Source organism: Ptiloglossa arizonensis, chromosome 2, assembly GCF_051014685.1.
Source record: "Ptiloglossa arizonensis isolate GNS036 chromosome 2, iyPtiAriz1_principal, whole genome shotgun sequence".
In the NCBI taxonomy this organism is placed as follows: Eukaryota; Metazoa; Arthropoda; class Insecta; order Hymenoptera; family Colletidae; genus Ptiloglossa; species Ptiloglossa arizonensis.
In genome coordinates this window covers 1,833,403-1,860,729 of record NC_135049.1, presented here as the reverse complement: position 1 = coordinate 1,860,729, position 27,327 = coordinate 1,833,403, and the positions used below count along the sequence as shown (strand labels likewise).

General features: G+C 39.0%; 2 protein-coding genes across 25 annotated transcripts in view; one reads left to right on the top strand and one right to left on the bottom strand.

The window, feature by feature from the left end:
* Positions 1–27,327, bottom strand: part of LOC143143860 (tubulin monoglutamylase TTLL4) — a 554,572-nt gene that overhangs the window by 493,669 nt on the left and 33,576 nt on the right. The window lies entirely within an intron of this gene.
* Positions 24,820–26,940, top strand: LOC143143862 (enhancer of split m7 protein). Its single transcript, XM_076305664.1, has 2 exons — positions 24,820–25,135; positions 25,321–26,940. Exons 1-2 carry the CDS (start codon positions 25,061–25,063, stop codon positions 25,867–25,869), a joined length of 624 nt encoding a protein of 207 aa, XP_076161779.1. The 5' UTR covers positions 24,820–25,060; the 3' UTR covers positions 25,870–26,940.

Genomic DNA, 27,327 nt, shown 5'->3' with positions numbered 1-27,327 from the left:
CTGATTTCACAGTTGACGATCAATGTAATCTCGACGAATCGTTATCTATTTTAACAAGTTGATCGCCGTGTCAATTGTCCGCCTCGGTCACTGTTTTCCGACGATATACGATTTAAAAAATTACGTTCTCCTATCAATAAATTTGGAGATCGTAAAAGAACGTACCTAAATATTACTTGCAAACAAATTTTTTAAATTATTTCATAAATGATCGATCCAACGAGTCAAATATTTTATTAAAAATTAATAAGCACATTTGAAGATAAGTAAGATTTTTTAGCGCGATACGCTTGAAAAGAATTTCTCCAATGGAGAGGTACTGAGCAAAATTTACAAATATATCGTACGTCACTCGTGTGTCACTCTATTTCTCTACATCCGTTTTAACAATTTGATTGCATAATTTTATACGGCACAAAAAAAAACATTAAATTTGTTTTTGCATATATTAACCCGTAATAGGTGATTTTCACCTCGAGAAGCTAAAAAGTAACAAGAAAAATTGCCCAATACGTCTCGCTAGGTCCGAAGTACACTAAAATTCGTTTGTAACTTTTCTCATTATTTATACTTTTAATCCAATCCTTGAATTTTAATCAATTCGTTCAACAATTTTTAAGCAAAGATCACACTTTCGAGTATCCATTGGATTTCTACGTAGCGTTATACTATATGCGTAACCGAAATATTAGTGTCTTACTTATGGTATTGTAGTTATATGCACGAAGTCAACGAGATAGTACGATATCAAAAAATTATTAATTGCTTAATCAGCGAGCGTGTTTCTGTAGAAACGATATCGTTTTCAGGTCAAGATCTATCTTAGCGATTTTCAATGAAATTGAATACAAGTCTCGTTTCTCGTGTTCATTCATTTAAAGGAATCAATGTACGTGACGCACATACCACGCCATAACTGTCGATCATTCATGTTATACAAGTTCATTTCACGCAACGGAAGCTTCGTAAACGAGCTAAAAATGGATACATGGTCATTAAAGGAAACTGCGAAAAATGGTCTTACCTTAGAAAGATGGTCATTATCGACGCATGAAGATACAACGTAGGATAAACAAGAGAGCGGTAGTAATAACACTTTAATTTTGGAATACGATTTCGTAAAAATTATTACATTTGGAATAAAAAGTCTTACATCGAAAATATTGTCTACCGATTCGACATTGTCGAGTCGTATCAATTTTGCTCTGTGTGTGTGTGTGTGTGTGTGTGTGTGTGTGTGTGTGTGTGTGTGTGTGTGTGTGTGTGTGTGTGTGTGTGTGTGTGTGTGTGTGTGTGTGTGTGTGTGTGTGTGTGTGTGTGTGTGTGTGTGTGTGTGTGTGTGTGTGTGTGTGTGTGTGTGTGTGTGTGTTTAATATATACGATGTTTCAAGTTTTTTCCAAATTCTGATAGAGAAACTCTCCGAATGGTCCGTATATAAAATAAGTCCTAGAAATTATTAGCTTGATCGGGTAACGAGAAAACGTGATTCACAGCCCTTGAAGTTTTACATGTTGTACAACGTGCATTGCTCCTCCAAAACCTATAGAAAAATTGTTCACCTATCTCGCTGTTTTAACCTTCAATTTGGTGGCCACTATTTTTATAGCATTAGTGATAACGTGACGTCGTATTGACTCTGTATCGCTAATAGTAACATCGCGTCAATTTGACGTATCCTTAAATGAAGGTATATCTCAATTGTCAATGCTATTATTTGTTATTCTCTGGACAATTTTATTCTATTCATAATAATTTATAAATAAAATGTATTTTTTGTAAATAAAATTAGAATAATGAATTTTATTTCGATACACTTAACAATAATGGAACAATACATTTTAATACAAGATTTTTGAAGATGTCAAGTCACCATTAATCGATACGGAGTCAATTTGACGTACGTCACCATTCTAAGGTTAACGTTTCTCTCATCGCCCGACACAAGGGAGCGCAACTTGCCTTTTTCGATCGATTTAATTTTAATTACAAATTGATTACGATAGACCCGTCAACCCGATCGGAGAGTCCCGGGTAAAATGGCTGTAAAAAGGATCAATTCGAATCGAATTCGTGCTCGTTCGTAGAGGTATTAAAAGATCGTACACCTACCGATAGACAAACAAATTTATGTTTTCGAATAACATTGTCCTGTTATTCGATCACGCTGATATTTTATAAAACTGGTTTCTTTTTCATGTATTCGATCCGTTCTGAGGATCTCTCTCGTAAAAATTTCTAAATAAAAAATAAGAACTGTCTTGAAAACTATACGTATACATGTTCATTTTTAATGTATCATGGTAATGATTAAATAAATAGATTTCTTTGAAAAAAAAATCATACTTACGTCGTTGAATTCGTCGTTCAAAAGTATGTACCTCGGTAAAAAGACACGTGTTACTCGTGTAAGTTAAAATCGTTTGATTACATTCGTGTGTGGTGATATCGTTTGAATCGTAACTTTTATAGTAATTTTACAACGATAAACTGAAAAATATAAAAATATTGCTTTTCTGATTTGATATTTCGTTTCTACATATAGTATTAGCCGCACGATTCGACGAATACTCGACACCACCCGCAATACTAATTCCTTCGATATTGAATTAAAATTAACTCCATTGAGCTTGAAACGAAATTAAACAAATTAAGTTAATACCGTTTCTTTCGAGAAAATGAACTTCTCCAATCGTATGAATAAACCTTTACTGGCTAGATGTGAAAAAATAACGCACATTGTTTGTAAGTTTTATCGCTTTCTCTGCTTGTTTCAAATTCATGCGCGCTATCGATAAATTACTTGCAAGCATTTAACGAACCGACAAATATATCTCTGGAATCTACTCGCACGAGAAATTGTATACCACACTCTCGGAAACATATTAACCCATTTGTATCTTCGCTCTAAATGTGAAGCTTGGGTGAACTATTCCATGCTTGATGATAAGCCGAGGACTAAAAGTAATTTTGTATTTATTTATTTATTTGGCCGTCTTTTCGATACTAAGTTGTCTATGCGTTATCATTGAACAATTAAAAGTAATTGTGCGCGAAATATGCCGTTCTTGGTGATAAGCAACAGTTATTGTCTGCGAATTATTTCGCTTAATGATGCAAATGGGTCAATGACAATAACAACTACTGTACAGTAATGTGGATCGAAATTTGAAAACCATTATCGCTAAATGAAACGCAGCTCGTCGTGACAATTACAGACAAATTGCTCGGATAAAGAAATAAGAAATGCAGACGCCACGAAGACACAGTAGATCCTTCGAATGTGTCACGTACCGGACTTTATACCTATACAACGTAACGTTTATTTTGCAATTAATAAAAAACGAAACAGCTTACGAATAATTTACGAGGAAAGTAGTTTACGTCGAGATACGGTTTAAAACAATAATTATACAACCGTAAGTTACATTATTGCGTACAATTAAATCGTTAACATTTTACGATAATACGAAAATCGAATCATCCGTGTCGAAACAACAGAACACCGTTGCAAAATCCCAGTAATAAGTTTATATATCGTCTTTTCCATTTCCGTAGAATAACCTAACTGTGCATCGCCAAAGAGACGATTGGTAGAAAGGTAATAAATAAATTCCCGCAATCGCCAGATTTAAACCAGACTTAGTTTTATCGAAAAAGTAATAAAATCGATATCGAATACTAGTAGTAGATCGCAGGAGATGAAACTTAATCGAGGTTATCTAACCGGATATTAAAATGTTAATTGGGCAGCTTTTTCAACCATTTGTGTTTAACGTACGATTTCAGCTACGAGGCATTTACCGAACAGAGTTCTGGTTTTCTGTATTTTTATAAAATTCTACATATCTTTGAAACAGAAATTCGGATAGAACGATATCAAACTGTGATGTCAATTAACACGACTATTGGACAATATTAAACATTATTAAACAATGAAATTTATTTTTTTCGTTTAGATAATTTCCAATATCCTTAGTTGGATTATATAATTTCTGAATGCAGAAAGATCGACTGGCTTTGGACAGCGATACAGTTTAAAATAGCTCGTAACCCTACATTCTTAGAGATAAGAGATCTCTTTCGTTAAATCCATGCTGTGAAGCGACACGCCCGTAAAGAAATTTAAAGAAGAAAAGTAGATACACTTCTCTTTCTTGACTTTAAATAAAGAATGATTACTTGCAATTTGCAATGCTCGAAGGAACAGATCGAAACCTTCGGAGCAGTCTTCTCGAGAACATCGTTCAGCGAATAGAACTGTTCCTTTTTCATTTCCCTCTTCAAAGACTCGATAGTGTACACTTTAGCAAAAATTGTAGCAACAACTCCCGGTATAAATTAACGTATAGGTGAAATATGTGATGAAAAAGAAGCAGTAAAAAATCGGTAAATAAATCCGGTGAGCTCCAGTTTTTTAAACTTTTACAAACCGATCGATCGGGCGTCCCAAAAACGCCGAGCCCGAGAGCACAACGATAGTTTATACTCTGAGTGTACGTGTACGCCAACGTCGTTCACTGTGTTGCATTTCACTTTGTTGCATATTGTTTCGTTCGTTTTCTTTGTTACGCGATAAGCAGAAGACGCGATCGACTTGACCAATAATAACCAAGAATCTAAAAAGTATAAAGGTTAGTTGAAGCGGGTAACGGATTTCCCTTGCGCCTTGCATCGTTTAACTTGTGTACGTATAACAGAAGTTTCTGCGTTAGTTGCTAGAACAAACACTGACAGCTTCCACGTTTCATAAGGAGATTAAAGCTTCTAGATGCAGCTTTGCACACTCGTACATTTACTTGCTCCGATTTGTTATGCATAAAAAAAAAAAAAAGAAAACACGATCTAATCAATTTGGATCAACGAAAAGAGAAGATATATTAAAAACATACTGGGAGTTGAAGTTCTGCTAACGTAGAATACCGACACGTTACCCTTACGGCACCGCTCAATTTGAAAGATACCGTAACTACTTGGTAAAGTTTACACGATGATGTATCAGTTGAACCAAAACTAATTAGAAAACCGTCCGAGTATCTACCGCCTTCCATAATAAATCAGGGTAAGTAAATGCACAAGTATCGAGGTGTTGGGTTTTGCTCGTCGAGGCAAAGAATCGACAGACACCGAGCATCCGATGAATCAAGCGCCACCAAAAAGCGTTCCATGAATAGATTTCTGGCAAAAAAGTCCGGGAAAAGACAAAGGTGCGAGGAAAGAGAAAAGAAGGAGAGAGGAAGCTCGCGTTTCGATATATTCCCGCGAGTCTGACTCACCTCGTGCCAGCACGTGTTCTACCTGCCCGCCTTCGAAGGACCTCTCGTTGGTTCTGAATCCCCCTCCCCTGCCCCCTCCCCTGCCCCCCACACACGTGCTGTGCTCGCGCGTACGCGTACAGAGACACGCGTAACTACCGATGGTTCGAGGAGGATATCCAGAAGTATCTCCCTCTTCGCGTTTACCCACCGTTTCAAACGACTCCCCCTCCGTCTCATTTTTCCCCGGTTCGAGCCTTTCCGTCTTTATTTCTGATATTTTAACCATGCATCTTCGTCCGTCTCGCTCCCTTTGCGGCCCCTTCTCCTTTCGTCAACGCGAAGGGACCTCTCCCTCGTTTCTGTTTCTGTCTGACCCTGTTTTTCTTCGTTTCTCTCGGTCCCCTCGAGCCTCCCTCCCACAGGCGTGCACTGCTGTCCTTCGAGCCGTACTCGTTCCTATACGCGGTTCTCGTCCTCGTCTATCTCATTCGTATTCGAGAGGTTCGCTCGGAGCTCGTGGGAAAATAAGGCAGGTGGTAGTTAGATCTCCGAGTCCAGAAACGAGAGATGTACCTCTCCGCCTGGCAGCGCCATTCATTCGTGCGGGTATATTACACGTGTACGTATGCTTGTACACACGATCGTGCACGCGAGTGTGTACGCGCTGTAAGTGTGCGAGCAGGTAGGGATAGTCCTGCGAGAGTCGAGCGCCTATCGACGAGGGGCCGGTTACATATTTTTGTTCGATAACCGAAGCCAGGACCAATTAAAGGGGCTTCTTGAACAAGAACTTCCGACTCGATTAAAAAGAAATTACGAGCGACTCGACGACGCCTCTTTACGCGTCCGTCGTGATATCCATTTGGTTAACAAGTCCACCACCGATGGGGTGACGCGGGGGAGGAAGCCGATGGAAACTCGAGAAATTCAATTTACGCTTGTATCGATATTTACGCTTAATCGCTTTTACATAACCGTACAAAGGATTTGTAATTGTAGCCTTTAACTACCATTGTGATCGTCGATCTCGACGTACGCGTCGTCTTATCTCATCGCTGCGCCGCAGACCGAGGCGTTTGCCCGACAAAGCCGGAAGAGACTCGTTTCAAAGAATTTTACACCGATAATTCATCGAATCTTTCGGCTATAAGTTTAGATTTTTCGAGATTCGTCGATTTATCAAGCGGTTATACGCCTTCAAATTATCCAACCTCCGAACTGGAGATCGTTCCTTGTATTTCGACACCGATGGACAACCGATGAAATTAAGAAAGCCAGATACGCACTTTACCGAATTACACTTTGACGTCACTGAACATTTTTTATTTGTGTCGTATATTCTATTCTTATCTGTCATTTTAAAACGAACGTGATAAAAGACAGTGGCCTTTTTACCGTCATTGGGTCGGGGAAGACCTTTAAATAATCGTGGAAACAAATTTGATTGCTAATAGCTGCTACCGGGAGAGTCAGAGGGATAAATATTTTCGAGGTCGCGTGGTCATAGCCACTGTTGAGCGTCAAGTCGTTATTTTATTTATTACACAAATAGGCTTTCGTTCATCTCGAACCCTTTCATTCCTGAACCATATGCAAACGAAGCAATATACAGAGTCTTTTGACAGACATGTCGGAATTTGGAAGTTTTGCAACGAAGGAATTCTTCTTTCTTTGAACTATACGTAACATCGATCAAAACGTGTATTATTTACCCTCAACCTGAAATCCCTGCATTACTTAAAATTTTACCTTTTCGAAAAACTCAAACTGATAGAAAAAAGTCCTACCAGGAAGAACACAAATATGTGCTCGAACTGCGCGCAAGTGAAAAAATAAGAGATAAAATTTTTCCTTTCACTTTTGTAGCTACTGTGCGCCTTTGCGCGCCTGCGCGACTGTACGCCACTTCATTTGAATTACTTGATTCCTGACGTAAACGTCAGGATTTCAAGGAATGCCTTGGCTGGTAATATAATCGAACAAGCCGACACAATTTGAGCGTAAAAAAATACCAATACAACTAATAAAATCAGAATTCACAATTCTGATTTTATTCAATCAAAAGACAATCTTTAATTCTTTCTACCGAATCTCAATTTCTGTTATAAACTGTTATTCAGCTTGATTACAATACCCCGTTCTACAAAGAAAGTTATAGGTAATTACTACCCTTGTGTATCGGTACACGTTCTGTACTCTCTTGCAGTCGCATTGATAATATTTCGATAAAAAATAAAATAGACGTTTTGAAAATAAATATCACTCCTGGAAAATAAATGTAAAGGATCGACGCAAATGACAATTGCAAATTACAAAGAAATTGAATACACGAAATACACTTGTGTATACGTACATATTTTGACCAGTCATCGCGACGACTTCGTAGTCCTTAAAATTAAAATGTTAATTTATATTTTCAACTTTTATCGTGTACGGTTGCAGATATATCCAACGTAGATAACTCTGCATTACATTTATGGAAGTTACGTCTGTTACGGTACTTGCGACCAATGTCGAGCTAGAAATGTCCTGCTCGATCTGTGATATCGAGTATCCGAGAAAACTTTTTCTACAACGCGACGTTTCGAAAAAATTGTCGCCGTCGTTACGTACTTTTAATACGACACCGTGAAATTTCTGATAATTCTTTATTCGAAGTTAAAACATAATAAATTTTGTTCAATTCAATCGTGTTAAAATAGAAGCCGTATACAATATGACAAATAGTCGGACTTTCGATTCTATTAAAAATTGTATTCGTTTCGCTTCGAGTTTAGAATGTCATTGTATGTCATTCGTGATCCTATTCGTTTCAATGTAATGATTACAATTTAACGATTATAATGTAATAATGATTAGAATGTAATTACAGTTTTTATGCAATACCTACTATTATTATATATTATGGCTGCTGATCGAGGAAAATAATGTGTCATACGTAATGTATACACATGCACGCACAAACGGGCGCGAGCACATCTGTGGATAATTTATTGGTCTAAACAATTTTTTCAAATTTCAACTTCCTCCGTACTCGCACACGGACGCTATGTAACTCTAATCGCTATATTTTCCACCGAAAGATCCTAATCTTGACCTTATATGTACCATTGTTTCCTCTCTTCCAAGAATCTTAAGGGGGTATTCTTGTCTAAAATGAAAAAAAAATCGATTTTTGTTTTACGTTTTCCCTTAGAGTATACGTCGACGAAAATATGTCTGCAACAGGATTTGTTTGAATACGTAATATTTACGAAGTTACAGCCATTTAAAGAGCACAATTGACAGTTACAGCGGACCGATAAGTAAAACTTGAAACGTGTTTTTCTCAAAAACTCGTTTCTTGAACCGGTGTGCACGATATCTCAAGTTATACTTCGCTAATTAACTTTAAATTTGCAGAAAACCTTCGGCGACACGCCGTTATCGTATGAACCACGGTTTTTAAATTTTTATTCTTTTATATTTTTTTAATACGTTATAGACTCAAAAAAACAAGAGAAACGATATTTAAATTTCAAAGTGTTGCCACTTCTTTGATTATCAAGATTTTTCATTTCTGGTAGTTCACACCATATTCATACAAAATAAGATACCATTTTGTTTGTTTGTTTCAGATTGAAGAAACGGTCGGAATTTTGCACACCGGCAAAACACTTTTTCTTTACAATACCTTTTTCAGCCAAACTCAATTCGTGTAATTTTTATTGTTTTTGGTTTAGAAAAATAATTTTTTATAATTTAAATATCAGTAAGTACGTGTGTCACAACCCATACCCAAAAAGGTTTGTAGTTTTTTTTTTTTAAATCCCGTATAAAGCCGAAATAATCGCATTCTAGACAAGAATGCCCACTTAAGAACCTAGTGCATTTCAGTCTCTTCTCTTGCAATTACAAATTCATGAATACCTTATGTATGTACATTTATTATTCGACATAAAGGATACGTCCAATGGCGCCTCTTTTTGCACGATTAAAGATTTAGGTAGAAAGCGAAGGAACTTTCTCAGGATCGTTTTCTTTTAATTTTTCGGTTACCGATAATTCACGTTAGTTATTTGTCATAGGTATAAGGACGAAAAACGAAGGCAGAGGGCACTTTAATTTTCAATGTCTGAGCCTCGTGTTCGACACAATGCCCTCTGTCCCATTTCAACCACGGAGTCCGTCCGTCCGTCCGTCCGTCCGTTCGCCCGCCCGTCCGTCCGTCCGTCCGTCCGTCCGTCCGTCCGTCCGTCCGTCCGTCCGTCCGTTCGTTCGTTCGTTCGTTCGTTCGTTCGTTCGTTCGTTCGTTCGTTCGTTCGTTCGTTCGTTCGTTCGTCCGTCCGTTCGTTCGTCCGTTCGTTCGTTCGTTCGTTCGTTCGTTCGTTCGTTCGTTCGTTCGTTCGTTCGTTCGTTCGTTCGTTCGTTCGTTCGTTCGTTCGTTCGTTCGTTCGTTCGTTCGTTCGTTCGTTCGTTCGTTCGTCCGTCCGTTCGTCCGTTCGTTCGTTCGTTCGTCCGTTCGTTCGTTCGTTCGTTCGTTCGTTCGTCCGTTCGTTCGTTCGTCCGTCCGCCCACCCGCCCGCCTGCCACCGCTGGACGTAGACCGGCTGCGTGCTATACGCGTGGGAAAACCGAGCACGTGCGCAATCTTGAAGGGTACGTCTCCACTTGAGCCGAAGGGCGAATGGAACGCCGAGACGGACCACCTAACACAAAAGTGGGAAACCTGCGACTTCTAAGTTATCAATTGCCACTTTTCGCATATTTGCCAGTAAATAGTAAACTCGCCTGTTATTTACATTGTACGAACACCTTAAATCGTCTAAAGTAATTAACAAACAAAATAGAAACAGACTATTAAGGGTATCTCCCCATTTTGAGGGTAAACCAAAGTTTTGCATTACTGCACACTTTCGAGTATCTGAAGCAAACTCTTACGAGAAAATTGTGAAATTTGAATATGTGTCGATAGTGCAACCGCTTCGATGTGTAGGTGAAGTGCGTGGGTGAGAAAGAAAAGGAGGATATCGGCACGCGTTTTTGCGGCTATATCCCTTAAATGAAGAAGTCAAAATATATCTTTCGTTTGTTCCTTCCGCACCGAAAACCTTTTCGACATACATAAACGTGTATATCTAAACAAACTTTTAGCGATTTTCAAAGAAGATTCGTCATAGTAATGAACCTGCCTGTCCATTATGAATCGGCAATAGACAAAGGAACGTAACGTGGATCACAATATCGAGACTAAACTGTACAATGGTATAAACAACTCTGATTTCCACCATGAATCTTTCCAAACAAATAGGTACAAATGGATAATTTTTGCCATAATTCTTCAGATTTATTATAGCGATACTTCGTAAGACGTACTTAAAATAATAACGAAAGTTACGATACAACTAACAATTCTTTCCAAAACGTATATTTGCGGTGTGAAAACCGTTCAAATTGAAACTTTTCTAGCTACTTGTATATTTAACGATGAATTTAAACCTCTCCTTGAAACGATGAAAACTTTATTATCATTATTCTCATCATCATCATCTTCGTGAATATTATTATCATTATTATTATTATTGTTATTGTTAGTTTGATTTCTCACGTTTTTGGGTTTTATTATATGACGATGTGCTGCCTTGTGTATAATATATTTATGTGTATTTACGGGTGTAGAACTATTGTCGATAACTGTTGTATAAATTTTGTTGATGCGATCCCTATTATAATAGGTGCTAGCAACCTAGTACTATACCGTTCAATAAGTTTTATCGAACGACTATTTACACCGTTCAGTTCTTCGAGGTTTGTATAATATTAGACCACTTAATTATCCAAAATGAGTACGTTAAGACTGGAACTGCGTATGTATTGATCGCTTTGAATGTATTTATGGCGTTTAATTCTGATCGAAGTATTTATGTTGGTCTTTGTTTGTATTTTTGTTTGTTTGTATTGTATTTCCTTACAAAATGTTCCGTGCACATCTTTTCTCGCTTGCAAATAAAGGTATCTTCTTAAGGAAAGACGACATTAAACTTTGAATATGTAATTGCTTTAGATCCCCTAATTAAAGAGATTGAAGATATTACAATTTGCCGAGAATCTAAAACATTACCTCATACTGTAACAACCTTCTGTGGAAAGTATCTAATGGCATCTGTAGATAGAGTTAATTAAAATTTCAGAAAATAATATTCCAAAGTCTATATATAATGCAGAGACGGATCTCGAAACATGGAAAAATATTGTTAAATATTTATGTACGTTTGCACAAACTTGCTGTCGAATATGTACCTACAATACATTCCGGGACAAAAACGCGTTATTATTAAATTTTCAAAGACAGATTTAAAATTATTCAAATTCGACGAATGATATGTAAACATTAGCTTTTAATACAAAATATTTTATATTTATCGATAAAACGTGTGAAATAGAGTTAGAAAAATACACGATAATAGAATACATTTTCAAAAAATGAAACGTTTATTTAACAAAAATGAAATAAATCGAAAAAAAGTACAACACTTTTGGTTATTTAGTAGCGTGTAAATTCTTCCTTATTTTCGATTATTTGTTTCAATAAAGCGTGAAACAATCCACGAATACGATCTTGTGATAATTTACTTCATTATTTTCAAAAGCACACTTTTCATCCATTAATATTTCGAAATTGCCTATTTCTTTTATGGACAACTCGAAAAGGTGTCTCCGATAATTTTTAATGATATTTAAATCAGGAGAGTGTGCCGACAGTTCAAGATACGGAGTATTTTTAAATGGAAAAAAAATATTCTTTAACAATTTTGGCAGTACGGACTCCAGGTTGCTATGGTCCTGCTAAAAAATGAAATTACTGTCTACAGTGTGTACCGCATACTTCCTAATTTTGTTGTTGTATTAAATTAAGATAACGGCTAGCATTCGTTCGGTCGTTAAAAAATACGGTGTTATTAGTCTTTTCCAACCATTTGACGCCGCACTTTTGTCGATTCTTCTTTTTGTATGCGATGATAGTAATAATCGAGGCCGCATGGACAACCCAGATTGAATCTTTTTTCGCTTAAGAATAAATATAAATATTTTTTCACTTTACATATTTCGCAAAACTGACACGATCCTCCTTCTGCTTCACTGTAACTTCTCCAATTTAAAAATGTTTTTTCAGTTCCCTGTTCTAAAATCGTACTCTCGTTTATAGAAGCTACTCTTTTATGGAAAATGAGTATAAGCGAAAGAGATGCTTGTGAAACTTATCAGCATCTTTTACAATGGTTCCAAAAAGTATTCGTACGTTCTATTATAAGGAAATTCTTCTTGTCTGTAAGATCTCGTCTGATTCTAATGAAAATTCGTGTGCATGTAAAACATAATAGTGAAAGTACATGTAAAACATAATAGTAAAATTTCTTTGAGATGGTGAAATCAATTCTCGAAGGTTTTAATGTCTTTTTTTTTTGTTTCGTACTATTGCGAAGTCGTATTTGAAAAATCGAAGAGAAAGTGATACTGTAAAGTTTTGCAACGACTTTCATTTTCTTTATAACTTCGTATTCGTGCGAGATACAACAAAAATTTTCTTACAAAAAATGTTCATTTTTTAGTGTTCTATCCTTCAACTATGAAAAAAAAACCTCAAAAGAATTGTATTAAAAATATGAAGCAATGATGAAATTTCCGTTCTTCGTTTCATCCTCTCGAAGACACTGTTTGTCGACAAAAAATTATGTCGTATATGGCCCAGTATGCTTTTTGTGCACGCAAACTTTTATTAAAATCAGACTTGTAGCTTAGAGGAATTTTCTTATAATATAGTATACAAATACTTTTCTGATCCACTACATGTAGCCGAGAAAGTTGTCCCATACCGACGATCCTCTTCTGCCATAGTCAGGAGCCCCCAAACACAATAAGCAACCAAAGTTTTCCTTTTCTTGTTGCATAACGCATTTCATAATCAGACGCGTAGTTATCTGTTTTGAACGATATGTGGTCCACGATCGTTTGTCATACTGAACGATTACGTTTTACCGTTACTGTTTTCTTCTTTTTAAGTTCCGGTAAATCACTTCCAGATATGATTAATCCTATAGTTATTGCAGATACTTTCGAGTTCAAATTTTGGCTGAAGAAAGACGAACTGCGTTTCTTTTAATAAAATTTAGTATTATTACGATTTGAAGTTAATTGAATCCTCAAAATACTTTAAATAAAATAAAAATCTCTGTCAGTGACCATGCCCCTTTATTCAAGAACTAGACTTCATTTCTACTAAAAGTAGAAGGTAAATAAATACATCGATGTAAAAGTATTATTTATAGAGAAGATAATCAGTCCTTTCTTGTTGGGATTTTAGAGCAACAGGAAATACAGATAATGTTGAAAATTGATTTTGTAGCACAACGTTTGAACTCTCTTCGGTGTGAATGTAAGAGTATACAAAATTTTTAGAATAAACGAGAAGAGCCTGTGAGTTGTTAAATTAAAAATTAGGAAATAGGGAAAAAAGAATAAAGTGAAAAAAAGAGGAAAAATGAGAGTACGTATTTCGATAATTTGATCGTTCATAATGCGAATGAGAATAGAATATTGTGGTAAAGGTTCTCTATGATTTCTCCACCAAAATTATTTTATCGATTCGTTGTTTGTTTACTATTGGAAAAAAGTTCAAAAACTAAAAAGTTATACTACATCGTCCTAATTGAGAGAGAAAAAGAGAAAGTGTAAAGTTAAAATGAAAAGAAATAAAACGCAGAAAATAAAACAGGTAACCACGAAAGAATAAGATAAACTATTAAGGACACCTATGGTAAATATCCATATTGCGTAACGAAATTTAACAAGATATTGTGAACCGGTAACAGAGACGAGAAAAGACTCATCAATTAATTCGTTATTTGATTTATTATCAATAATGGTGTACGAGTCCATGCGCGTATCTCATATCAGAAGTTTATCAGAGAGTAAAAGTATTGTGGTTGATAAACAGAATAAAAGACTGGATAGTTTATAATTTTATCGTATTAAATTTTATTGTATTAAACATGAATTTATTCGGGTTGCTTTTAATTAGGAACATCTAAGTAGATCGTTTAAATCTCTATTGAACAGAGATTCTGTATGATTCGGGTTGGATACAGTGAAAAATAGTTGATGGAATGCTTTGTTCTTTTCGGAACTACCTTGAGTTGCCTGCTTGTTTTGAAATGCTTCGTTACACTTGCTTCCAATTGAACGGTTTGTCGGACCATCGTTCGAATGGTATAATAATGAAGATCCTTGTTTGAAATATGCGTATTTCAAAAACAGGAACAGGATATTGGATAATTTGTTGGGCATTCAGCTCGCGGTTCGAATTAAGTAGAGATGCGTCCTAAAACCTTTGGGGGCCCATCGGAACCACTCCCCTTTACTTTCAAGAGGCACCGATTATTCGATGTATTTTACACCGAAATATTCGAACGTGTCGTCTACATACATCTTCTCTGCCTTAATGTTTACGATATTTAACATTAGATGATGAATCGCTAAAACAAAGAAAAATTGTGCACTAATTGAAGAAACAAATGAAGTTACACTCGTACGTTTTATATTTCTGTTGACCCGTAACTGGTAAGATGGGGTTTGACACACCCCAGCGAATTTTGTTATTGCCAAAAATTTCATTTCGTTCAGTTTCTTAATAGATTAAGAAAAGTAATTCGCATGTCAGATTTTTTGCCTTGAAAATGCTTACGTATATTTAATCGTTACATAATTACACGTGGTCCTATAATTCCCACCGAATCGTATATGTAATAAAATAACTACCATACCGGTTAACAGTTGAAACTCAATGCTCGTATTTAGGAACATATTCCGATGAACTATGATTATTAAACAGGAAAAGACTCGTAGTAATACCATCCACGGAGTAACAAACGGGAGTACAAACACACGAGCAATGAAATATAATTGAATACGATAACACTAAATTCGTAAATTAATTTCGATAAACGAAACGCGATATTAAACGACACGTAGAAATTCTCAACCGATAACCGAGTACCGAGTACCGAGTACCGAGTGCCTGATACGATCAATGGGAGATCTTATCTAACCATTATGCGTTGACTTGACGCACGTGTTGAAGCTGTCAGACTACTTGTTACAATCGCATTCAGCTTTGACATTAGCCCCTAGTGATAACTTAATTCGTGCTTTATCTGTTACTTACATTTATTTCCTTTCTAAATTAACAAAAAAATTATATACAGAATATTCACCGTAACGGTATGTATCAATGGTTTTCTAAACACTTTCTACGATTGGACAAAGTAAAGAGATACGATAGAAATACATTTTTATTTAAAAACGTCACAATTTGACTGACATTTTCCAGCGAATGTTCTAGACAAATGGTAAAGGACATAAAATGTTTCGAATATTTGAAATATTATAATTTATTGGGGGTTAGAAACATTAATTTTTTATGTATAACCTTCGTCTGTCCAATCGACCCGAGTGATTGCGTACATAATAACTTTCCTTTGTCCGAATACCGTGAATACCGTTACGTTACGAACACCCTGTATATATTTAATTTTAATTTCTTCATTGATGTAAAGAAATCAATTTCGTACAAATCGATTTAAACGAAAACATGTACGGGTTCTTCGATCAAACTATGCTAAATAAGGTAAATAAAGGGTACCTTCTACTATTGCAAGATTGGTACTACTTTGAATGACAAAAAGAGAGAAAAAAAATAGGTCGAAGGTCACAGGAAGTTAAGCAGTCCAGGTTTTATTGGATGATCTTCAGGAAGTGGAGCGGGGTCGTGTGTATACGGAAGCGATGACGTGTGTCGGTATTGTGAGCACGTGCTACGGAGCAGCATTCAATTAAAAAAGAGGAAAGGCAGAAAAGGCCATTTAAATAGGGCGAAGTGCACATGGTGCGTGCACACGCCGCCAGGTGAACAACTCAACATTCCGTGAGAATGCTCTCACTTCTTCGTCTTCTCTTCTTCCCGTTCTTCATGGTTACTCTACTCGAACAGTAGGTCAGAAGGTCTCTTGTTATTTGTGTCGGGAGATGTTAACGGCACGACATGCAAATTTCAGCTCTTCTAAACACGAACTTCCCAAGAACTAAACATGTTCATCTTCGTCTATGTATGTATGTATAGTACACGTGTATGTGTTTTTGGATTCGGACTGTAGTATCGATTCTCGCATTGTTCCTTCCATTTAAAGGGAAATATATATATAATGTATAATGGCATTCAACACTAACGAGCTATCTTTGTCTTTGCCTAAAATTCTACGACGTAGAATGCCATTCTTTACGTTCTTGATACCTTTGTTTCTGTAAACTCGAGGACAACAAAGGTAACAGAAAGTAACGATGTAAACCAATCGGAGGGTAAAGTCGGAGAACAAGCGGCACACTGAAAACCTTTCTAAAGTTTATAGTACCATAACCGATCGTGACATTCGTCTATTTCGGTAATCTGTTTTTATTATATATAGGGTCTTTCAAAAATATTTCTCATCTACCATTCCAATGAACAGGATAATTTTTAAATCCATTATCTACTCTGTCTGTGTGTGTGTGTGTATTTGTCGCAATGTACACTAAATATCTGTTTATTCGTGTAATTTAATTGTAGTATAAACATGCAATTGTTTACAAATTTTATATCAATCGCGTAATCTCCTTCCTTTGATATTTTCTATGTATTTTATAAGACTTTTCGATTCTATAGCCATGTTCGTATACCTATGTAACTATTTTTCTCGCTTCTCTTTATGACTTTTACACACCTGAATGAAAAGACTTCAAGAAAGTGAGCCAGAACGTTGTTCGATAAACGAAATTCTCTGCAAACATTTTCAGCTAATTTTCTTTGCTCGCTGAATATTAAAAAAAAAAATACCGAATCCTTTCTGACCCATTGACGAATTGGTATAATTTCTGGTAATATCTCTAAACAAGTCTAGATATGTTTCAATGTTACGATTAAAAAAAGTTGCTAATACTTTGCTTTTCTCTTTTATGTGACACGGTTAATGTATCGTTCAATGAACAAAGTTTGCCAAAATCAAAAGGAAACTGAATCTTGTCCAATCGTTACTGGAATAAAAGCGGTAACCTTCTTAGCACAAACGTCTGCTAACCTTCAATTCGATATAATATCGAACAATGATAATATACAACGAATCAAATCTGAATGAAACTGTTAAATACTTGTAAATGTTATTCAACTGTATTACAAATTTCAGTACGGAAATTATGCCCTCCTAGCGTCTAGGATCAAAGAAATTGAAAAGAAAAAATAATTCTGGAAATGTATTCTGAATTCCGTTTACAACAACCGTTGATCCAAATAATAAGTGACACGATAGAGGCTAAACAAGATCGAATTAGAAAAAGTTCTCACGAGGAGGAGAACGAAATTGTTATAAGCATTCAGTGTTGTTATCTGTTGAGCAACCCTCGTGAACTCCCCTTCGATATTAAATACACTCGCGCAGAAGTCGACACGTGCGAATCGATGTCACGGGGGTTGAAATTCGAGACAGGGGAGGATGGGATCACGATTTCGTTGGCACGAGTCAAACAGCTCGCAACATATGTTCACGAACAGCTGATGTTCGAGTACTCGCTAATGAGATCTCATCACAGATGTGTCGCAATACTTTGACATTGAAAATGTATCCAGCAATATTGAACAAGTCGAAGAAAATAGTCCGGAAATAAAAGGAATAGCTCTTAAAACGCCAAAGCAGATACTTTTTGGAGTAAAATTGTTCAGGATGAAATTCGAATACTTTGTAACTTCTACCAATATTTGAACTCGTCTCGCAGGATTTTTTACAATATTGCAAACTATTGATTTGATAACCGTTTAAAGAATAGCCCTTACTTTTATTCGATAAGTTGCAACTGTAAAATCAACAATCGGACGAGAATAAGCTCTTGAGTGCTTCTATCGAAGGCAAAGGATTACCAGATAAAAATGACGTTGGTTTAAGAGGTTTCATATTTTTCTTCGCAACTGTTTTAAAGAAATACATTCTTAACAGGAAGTCCCATCTGTTCTCTTTACGAAGTAATTTTTGAAAAACAGGGGACGGGGAGGGAGTTTGCACTTTGAAACGAATTGTACGAAAATTAATCAAAGTTAAGGATGCGTTGGAGCTTACCGGTTCGATCGTGCAGCCCTAGTTAGTATCCAGGTAGCTATACCTGCCATTGTGGTATAGGGTTTGCGATCGCTGCAAGGTCTCGGACAAGAATTAACGGAAACGATTTCCAATAGCTTTCCTTTATAATACGGTAAATCAATATTGAGAACTCGCTCCTTGTCAGTGACACTTCTCGTTGAAAACATTCAAATCATCACCGTTCAATGGAAACCACAACAAGGTGGTGAACCTTCCTCCATCCGGACAAAACGAAATAGAATAGGATCGAATTAATGGATAAATACATTACCGTATCCATTAACACCTAATTAAATAAACGATCGATTATGCAATCAACGGATTATACATTTTTACAATTTTTTACCCTTGACCGTAAGTCAAGATTTTAGTCAACCGATTAGACACTATCTCCGTTAGTATAATGGAACAACAGTCCCAACTGTGATTGCTCGTTATATTTTTTTAATGTCAACAATTGTAACAACGAATAATACACGCGATGATACCAAACAATACGAATATCATTTTTCACCATTGTCGTCGATTATAAAGTACCACCCTTTTTGAAAGTTGACCCCGTGAAAAGGACAAATACAACTACATCCTCAACTTTTTCAGTATTTTTAAATTCACCGTGACATCACACACGGGCATTTCTTTAAAAGAATTGACCAAAAAATTGTTAAACAAGTTTTGTTTAAACCGAAATCATTTTTATTGCTAATTCTTCGTCGGTGAACGTAAGCACCCAAACGCTCGTACTGAACCGATATAATTATTAAACAAAAGACGACACTCTTTTTCAAGTAACACATAAAATCAACAATTTCTCAAATTTTGCAAAATACTTCAAGATAGAATTAAATATCGCTAAAGACTGCAACGATATATTAAAAAACCGTATCTTTCCAAAGCGATATTTGCTCTCTAGTCTCAATAGTCTCAAAACTAGTAACAAATAACCGTTACAGTTTCGCGTTAACCTTTTCGTTAAATTCAAGGTAGTACGGTTCTTTTATGAAAAAAGAATTCCCCTTCTTTATTGACATTCATCGTATACATTTATACGTCGATACCGATATAAGATTTCAACAAGTGGGTCGCGAAAAGCGATTCAATTAACATATAAATACAGACGAACGTGATCAATCTGAAATTCCCTTCGTCTCGAAAGACTAGCGAATATTGAGACCTTGCCACAATAGCGATTGAGGTCATTTTAAAGGTAGTCACCGTAACATTATATATATATATATATAGGTAAATCGTAAGAAAAAAGAAATACATCCGCTTTGATTTTCATGAATAAAACAAAAGTAAAATATAGGAGAGCGAAAGTAGGATTTGTATTGAAATTTAACAGTTTAATTAACGTAAATATAGTAGCTCCTGTCCCTTCAAGGTTGACGGCCAGTGCTCTACATTGATCCGAGCCGTATGTTGCATCAGCACGTGCGAACACAGCGTAAAAGCTGCGATACGTGTAACCGTACACGTGGACTAATCGCAACGTGGAAATGCGCGAGTTTACACAAGTTTATATTATCCACCCGTGCCCTCGTACTCGGTGTCACCTGTTCAAATCGTACAAAAACAATGATCAACGAACGGCACGTGAGAAGAAATTGACTCGCAGACCTTTCCAATTATTCGGTTAATAATTTTTCTTAAAGATCTATCAAGAATGTTAAATTTTGTACAATACCACCCATTATGGAGTTCCTCGTATAAAATTCTATGGACGGACCGAAAATTTCGGGGAAAAATTAATTCGTCGTATCTAACAACACTGTCACTTTGCAAGTCCCCGATGCAACTGACGATAGAAATTTAAATCGTTCCACTAACGGAAACAAATAGTACGAACGTGAAAATGATGGATATTACAATAGCATTTGACAAGTAAAATATTTGATTAAAAACGAACGAGCATGTTTGAAGATAACTCTAGTAACCTTTTTCGGTGCGATACGCTCGAAGACAATTTCCCCGATGGAAAGGTACGAAGCAAAATTTACGAATATATCGTGTGTCGTCCCTCCTTTAGTTTGTAGTACATACGCGACATTTTCTCTTTAGATATTTTTCTCTTTTTAACGCTAACAATTTGTTCCAAAATATACTACCGCATATTCCCACACAACCTTCCTCCTGGATCGCCATAAGGAACACGTCTGGTACATGTAAACGTTTCGTATCGTGCAACTTACGTACAGTCTCGCGTCACCAAGATTAAAAAATCGAAAGACGCCCATTCGAGAGGCGATCCTCGATCGCCACTCAATTCGGTGTACTTTCTGCAATTCGGAAAACCATCGTGGTTCGAAATTGAAATTAAAATTCAATTACTCCTCTCTTGTAAGATGTAAATATATGTACACGAAACGTTGAAATGAAAGTGTTTCGTTTGAAATAAATTACACGATTCGAAGGATTTCATCGAGGTGCTAGTTTTCGGTAGGAAAAAGACTTGGAGTACAAAGGGTGAAAAAACTTTCACGAACAAAATATCTTTTCGAGTCTTCCTTTCGTTAGAACTACGTATCAATATTTTATATATTTTCTCTCTTTTCGTTGCGATACGATTAAGAATGAAAAACTAAAGGTAGTTACACGGTCGCGTGGGTCTTGGGTTCGGTCGCAACAGTTGTGCATGCGTAATAACTGTAATCTCGTTTCAGAATCCGAGGAACGCGCAGTACAGTACCATGCTTCACGTTCGATTCATCACTGTCGCGTCGGCTGTACTTCGCGCCTCCTGACGTTTCGACGTTTCGACGTTTCGACGTTTCGACGTTTAACGAGGACTGCGGACCGTCGGGGGACTACGCGAGCACCGGTACTGGGTCCGTTCGGACCCCGACGTAAACTCGCACAAAATTACGCGTAATTGATCATTTGTACAAAATATAATACGAATGATAAAAAGAAGAAGAAGAATAACGTATCAAACGAGAGTGTGCGTGGAAACGTTGTTTATTACTATTCTGTACAACGCGTACAAAATATTGCGATGTTGTACGTACACCGCGTATATGGTTTTGACAATTATTACACTCAACTCTACACTTATCGTTACATCCAGTAGATACACGACGTCTTCTTTTTCGATCCGTTAGATTTGTTGGTTTCTTTGGTTCCGGTGTAGCATCGCTACGCGACGAACGTTCTTCATCGGATGAAATTTCATTGTCTCTGTTGCCTTCGCTATCCATCGACTCGCGAAAAACTTTTTTATTTTCCGACGAATGGTCCTTCATCTTAGACATCGTAATACGATACAATAATTGCAAAAGATCGTATTACGTTCGAACAACGATGTTCTAGATTTGAATACAACGAACTGTTTCGGGGCACACCCAAGAAAAGGAGAAATGCATCTTCCGAGCCGTGTACGCTTCGTTATCGTTCCAACGCGAACAAACCGCATCGCGTATCGAACAAGTAAGCGTATTACCTAGGTCCAGAATGGGTTAGGTCTGGGCCCGGGCATCGTCATCCGAGTGTTAACAAGAGGAATCGAATCGGTTTCGATCGGTACAAGCACCGCTTCCGATTCCCCGTTGCGTACTCTTGTCGTTTTATCGCGATGCATCAGCGATGCGGTTAAACGCGTCAAAGGTTTCGTCGGATCACTCCGGGCCAATGTTTCTCTCATTTTCGTTTCTTGCTGAAGGAAACCCTCTAACGTATTCTATTACGCGCGAGACTGACTCGCCTGCGGTTCAATAGCTGACGCACAGATTGCGTGACTCAGCCACCGTGATTCCGTACAAATGTTACAAACGAAGTAAACTCGTATCGAAGGAAATCGCGTTTCCTCGATAAAATAGTTTCTTATTTCGTAAACGTTACCACTACGTTCGAACGATTCAATCGATACTCTCGATTAAACATTCTACGCGGTTAGACATCCTCTTATCGGTCTTGGAAAGGTATCCGTGATATTTGTATCGTTCGTTGAACGTTTTGCTTCGCGTTATCTCGGGCATCGCGTAACTTGCACAGAGGTGCCAGAGTCGTTAAGGACACGTGCAATTGGCTGGCTCGAGGGCGCAACGAAGAAAAGAAAAAGCCGAGAAAGGTACGGATATGCGACGAAGAAGAAGTCGAGGAAGAAGAAGAAGAAGAGAAAGAAGAAGGAGAAGAAGAAGAGGAAGAAGGAGAAGAAGAAGAAGAGAAAGAAGAAGAAGATGATGATGAAGAAGAAGAAGAAGAAGAAGAAGATGATGATGATGAAGAAGAAGAAGAAGAAGAAGAAGAAGAAGAAGAAGACAAAAGAGACTGGTAAAGTTGCAGTAGCACGAAGGAGGTGGTCCATCGAACGAGAACTCGGACAGGGAAAGAAGGATAAAACTAGCGTGCGTAATTATTCGGTGCGAACGATGTTTAAGTACCCTACTCGCGGAGAAATAAGCGAGGTGGTTGGCAGGAGGAAGCAGCGAGCGAAGAAAAAGAGGAGAAAGAAAAAATAGGGAGAGAGAATGGCAACGCAAAAGAAGAAGGATAGAGAAAGAGTAGTACGGGGTACCAAGGATATAATTCAGCAAAATTAGTATCTGGAAGTGCTTCCAGCGACCGACAGGATGTACACGTAAAGCGTGCAGAGATTATTCATTCCGGACGATGACTATCCGAACCGGAGGACGCTTTAACGAGCATCTTCGCGAAATTAAAGCTCGGACAACCGAGTCTTCACCTCGAGCTACTTTCGAGCGATTTTCGTCGAGCGATCCGTCGCTGAAGCCGAAAATTCGTAACCTTTCTACCGTTTCGTGCGTCACCGTGGCAAGGTCGTATCGAAATGCACGCACGCGTTCATTGTACCGCGCGAAAATCACTTCTGGTTGACAACGGTTGCGCGTAATCGCGATGCCGACTGAAATTCCGAACACGATTAAATTGGCCTTAAGAAGAGACACGCTCGACTCGACTCGACTCGACTCGATATCGATGCATCGAGCAACAACAATTTCGGAGCTTTCGCGGTTCGATCGAAACGGTATAAATCGGTCGGAGCGGTTAGGAAAACACCGTTAACTCGAAGGCTCGATAATTTCCATAGTTGTTTGTACGAAGGTCCGATCGAAGCTACCGCACGATGGATGGACGGTGTCGCGATCGAACGAAAATAAAAGTTGCCTTTGGAAAGCGACGAAAGAAATTGGAAAAGAATTGCCGGGAAATTTGGTAGGAAAAAGGGTAAAAGTTCCGAGCCGCGATCGTTGGCGTGATTTTCGTAAAGGGAAAATGTACACGTTGAACGGTACTTGGGCGTACGTAGGTATCGTAAAAGACGAAGAAAAGACACGCTGCTCGCGCTACCGACAACAACGAAGGCAGGGAGAAAGAAAAAACGAGGAGACGGCGAAGAAACGATAATTAATAAGTCCGCGCCCACGCTGGAACCGTATCAAACGATTCGTCGCATCCTTCTCGTAACGCGACGGTTCATCGCGCAACATTTGTCTCCGCGTCCATGGCGCGTTTCTCACGCGACGGTTAATATACGCAGAAAATGATTGTTCAATTGCGGAGAGGAAGCGACAGGAAGCGACAGGAAGCGAGAGGAAGCGAGAGGTAAGCGAGAGGAAGGGAGAGGAAGGGAGAGGAAGCGAGAGGAAGCGAGCCGAGCGAGCGCAGCGGGCACCGTATCGTTTCGCGGTGGCTTGGTAACATAGACACACGTATGTACCGTGATTCAGTAACGTGTAACTAGTGGGATTGCAATCGGGAGAGAACGTTGGACTTGTGCCCAGCACGCTCCACGCGGCTGCTGCACGAACAAGGACGCACCGATCCACCGAGAGGGAAGAGAAAGAAAGATGGGAATCTCGATAAGAAGATGTAGCACGAGTACCCTCCTCGGGTACTAGAATGGAAAAAGGAGGAAGACTATGTGGAACGAGGGGGGCCCGGTCTCTCTCTCTCTCTCTCTCTCTTTCTCTCTCCCCTTCCCTCTATTTTGCCGAAGGTAGACGAGGAGAGGAGGTCGATATCGGGTTCTTCCGTATGAGCGCACGTTTGTGAAATAGCGAGCCGAAAGGAGCAAAGAGAGAAAGAGAAGAACGTTATATGTACCGTGCATACCGTGGCACGACTACCCGAGGAGGATCAGAGGAGGTAGGAAATACGGGTTCGAGCAGTAGGTGCAACAGAGGACGAAGAAACGGTGACGATGGCTTGGTGTGGGCGCGTGTCTGGCAGCTGCCGCTTACAGGTGGTGTGCTTGCTTGGGAACCAACCTCTACGGACCGTTCCCACGGAAGGCCTGTCCCCCACTAAAGACCCCGACAGCGGCCCCCTGCCCCGCCCTGCCGAAGGGCCCTTGACTATATAAGCTACAGCCTCGGCCAACAGCCACCACAATCACGGTGATCGTTGACCAAGTGCGAGCAGGAGACGCGTCGGTGATACAACTCGATACGTTTCCTTTCCGTCGAAACGAGCGAATTACGAGCGAATTACCAGCGAATTACCAGCGAATTACGACCGGTCGAGAACGCTCCTCGTTAACCTGTGCGACATTAAAGGAGACATTTGACGACAAGTGTGATCGTTCGTAATCAGTGAAATTTCGGTTTCGTTATCGGTGCGCGAAGCTACCCTCGACCCAAGGATTAACCATGCAGATGCACGAACAGATCATGATGGTCGACGGACAGGAGCAACCGATCTCCAGGACGTATCAGTACAGAAAGGTAAGGGACGCGCGGAAATATCGATCCGCGGCACCTGTTGTTCCTTCGCGATCGGTTTCGAGCGACCGCTCGACAAAACGAATCGGAATTGTCGACGGTCTCTTCCTTCCGATCGGCCGATCGACCGAAATTCGTTTCGGGGAGTATCGCCGTTTACGTAACGGTTGGTTAATTTTCGTTTACAGGTGATGAAACCTATGCTGGAACGCAAACGCAGAGCACGCATCAACCGGTGCTTGGACGAACTGAAAGACCTGATGGTGACGGCACTGGCCGGCGACGGCGAGAACGTGGCGAAATTGGAAAAGGCTGACATTTTGGAGCTGACCGTGCGTCACCTCCACAAACTTCAAAGGCAGCAACGACTCTCGGCGAATCCGGTGATCGACGCCGATCGCTTCCGAGCGGGTTACACGCACTGCGCGAACGAAGTCAGCCGTTGCCTCGCCGCCACTCCCGGAGTCGACGTAGCTCTCGGAACCAAATTGATGACCCACTTGGGTCACAAACTGAACTCCATGGACAAAACGGGCCCCCTTACCATCCACGTGTCCGCGCCGCAATCATCCCCGTCCTCGAGCAGCGATCTCAGCTCCGACGAATACTCGATGCCCCTGACACCAGCCTCCAGCCAACCCTCTCCGATCAGAACGGACATCGAAACCATCTCTCAGACTCATCAGGGTCTCCTGCAGGTCGCCAAACCCAACGAGCCGATTTGGAGACCGTGGTAATCGATCGAGATTCGAAATCCAAACGAGCGAAGGAAGAACCTGAACCCCCGTCGTACCCGGACCGATCGGATTCGTTCGCCGCTGGGTCGAGGGCAACCGATCCTGGCCTGCTCTTTCCGAACGATCCGTTGCGCGGGGAGCCATTTTACCGGTGTTGCAATTTTGTCTGTGATTCGAACGAGTAACTCGTGCGCCTTTCAACAAGGGAACCTCGCGACGGATGAAAGACTTCACTTTTCCTCGAGAAATTATTCGTCCTTTGGCGCTTTAACCGCCCGACCGAAAATCGTCTCACGGTTCGCCGATGAACCGCACACGGCCGTTAAAGTGTCGAGATTCGGACAACGATGATTACATCTGAAACGTCTACGGGGTGTGCAAACACGGATTCGTGAACCGAAGAGAAATAGACTTAAGATATTTTTTATTTGCTCAAGACACTCGGAGTGAAACACAGTGAACGGAGAAATCGGGGGAGGGAGAAGAACATAAATGTTTGAGAGAGAGAGTGAGTGAGAGAGAGAGAGAGAGAAAGAAGGAGAGCAAGCAATAACGATATAAGTTCTTTTGTAATTTCGTCCACTGGTTATTGTAAATTCGTTAACGAAACGCTGTTAAAACGGTTGGAAACTACTAGGATCTCGATGTAACGATACGCCCGCGTATAAGTGGTCGCGCGGCTCAAGCTTTAATTCACTAGACAGTTAGAGTTATCTATTGTTTATTTCATACTTTTATCGAGAATTTTTTATTTTGTCCATTTTGGCGCGAGAACATTCGTACAGTTGGACCTTTTTCTCGCGTCGATTGCGGTCTCGTTAACACCTGAATCGACACGAGAAAGAAACTCTTCTCGCGCTAAAAACGTTGTTATGTACGTATCTCCTCGGTCGGTTGTACGTGTAAGTTTTACGCTCGACGATTGCACGAAAATTGAAATTGTCGCGTTTAAATCGACAGCAGGATAAATATGACCGAGCAGAGGATTTTGTGATAGAGAAACGTGTACCTGTGATATTTACTGTAGACGTAGGAAAATGATACTAGATTTTTAATAAACATGTTTCATCGATAAAATGCCCGTTTTTGTACATTCGTTCGATCGGTGTATCTCTCCCGACCGTTACGTCCTACGCTTTGCGCGTAATTCTCGATCCTTTCGCGCGTTACTTCGATCGAATTCAATGGAAACGCGGTTAACCGCGAACGGTTGAAGTATTCTTTCCAAAATTTACCGCCCATAAAATATATTTAACCTCGTAAATAAGATTCGTCTTTTATTTTTCGGTTCCGTTGTTCCTAGAATAAATTCGTATCGCGATATTGGTTTCTGTGTACAGTTACACCGAAACGGTTGTCGGAACGATACGAGTACGGCACAATTGTGTGCTCTTCGCAACGAAACAAGACCTTGAACGTTCCCTGTGTTTTTGTTTTTGTTTCTTACACTCTTCTTCT

Excerpts from the sequence above, each read along its gene's own strand:
- LOC143143862 (XM_076305664.1), top strand. The coding sequence starts at position 25,061 with ATGCAGATGCACGAACAGATCATGATGGTCGACGGACAGGAGCAACCG. Across the intron at positions 25,136-25,320 it reads GGACGTATCAGTACAGAAAG|GTGATGAAACCTATGCTGGA; the intron begins GTAAGGGACGCG and ends TTTCGTTTACAG.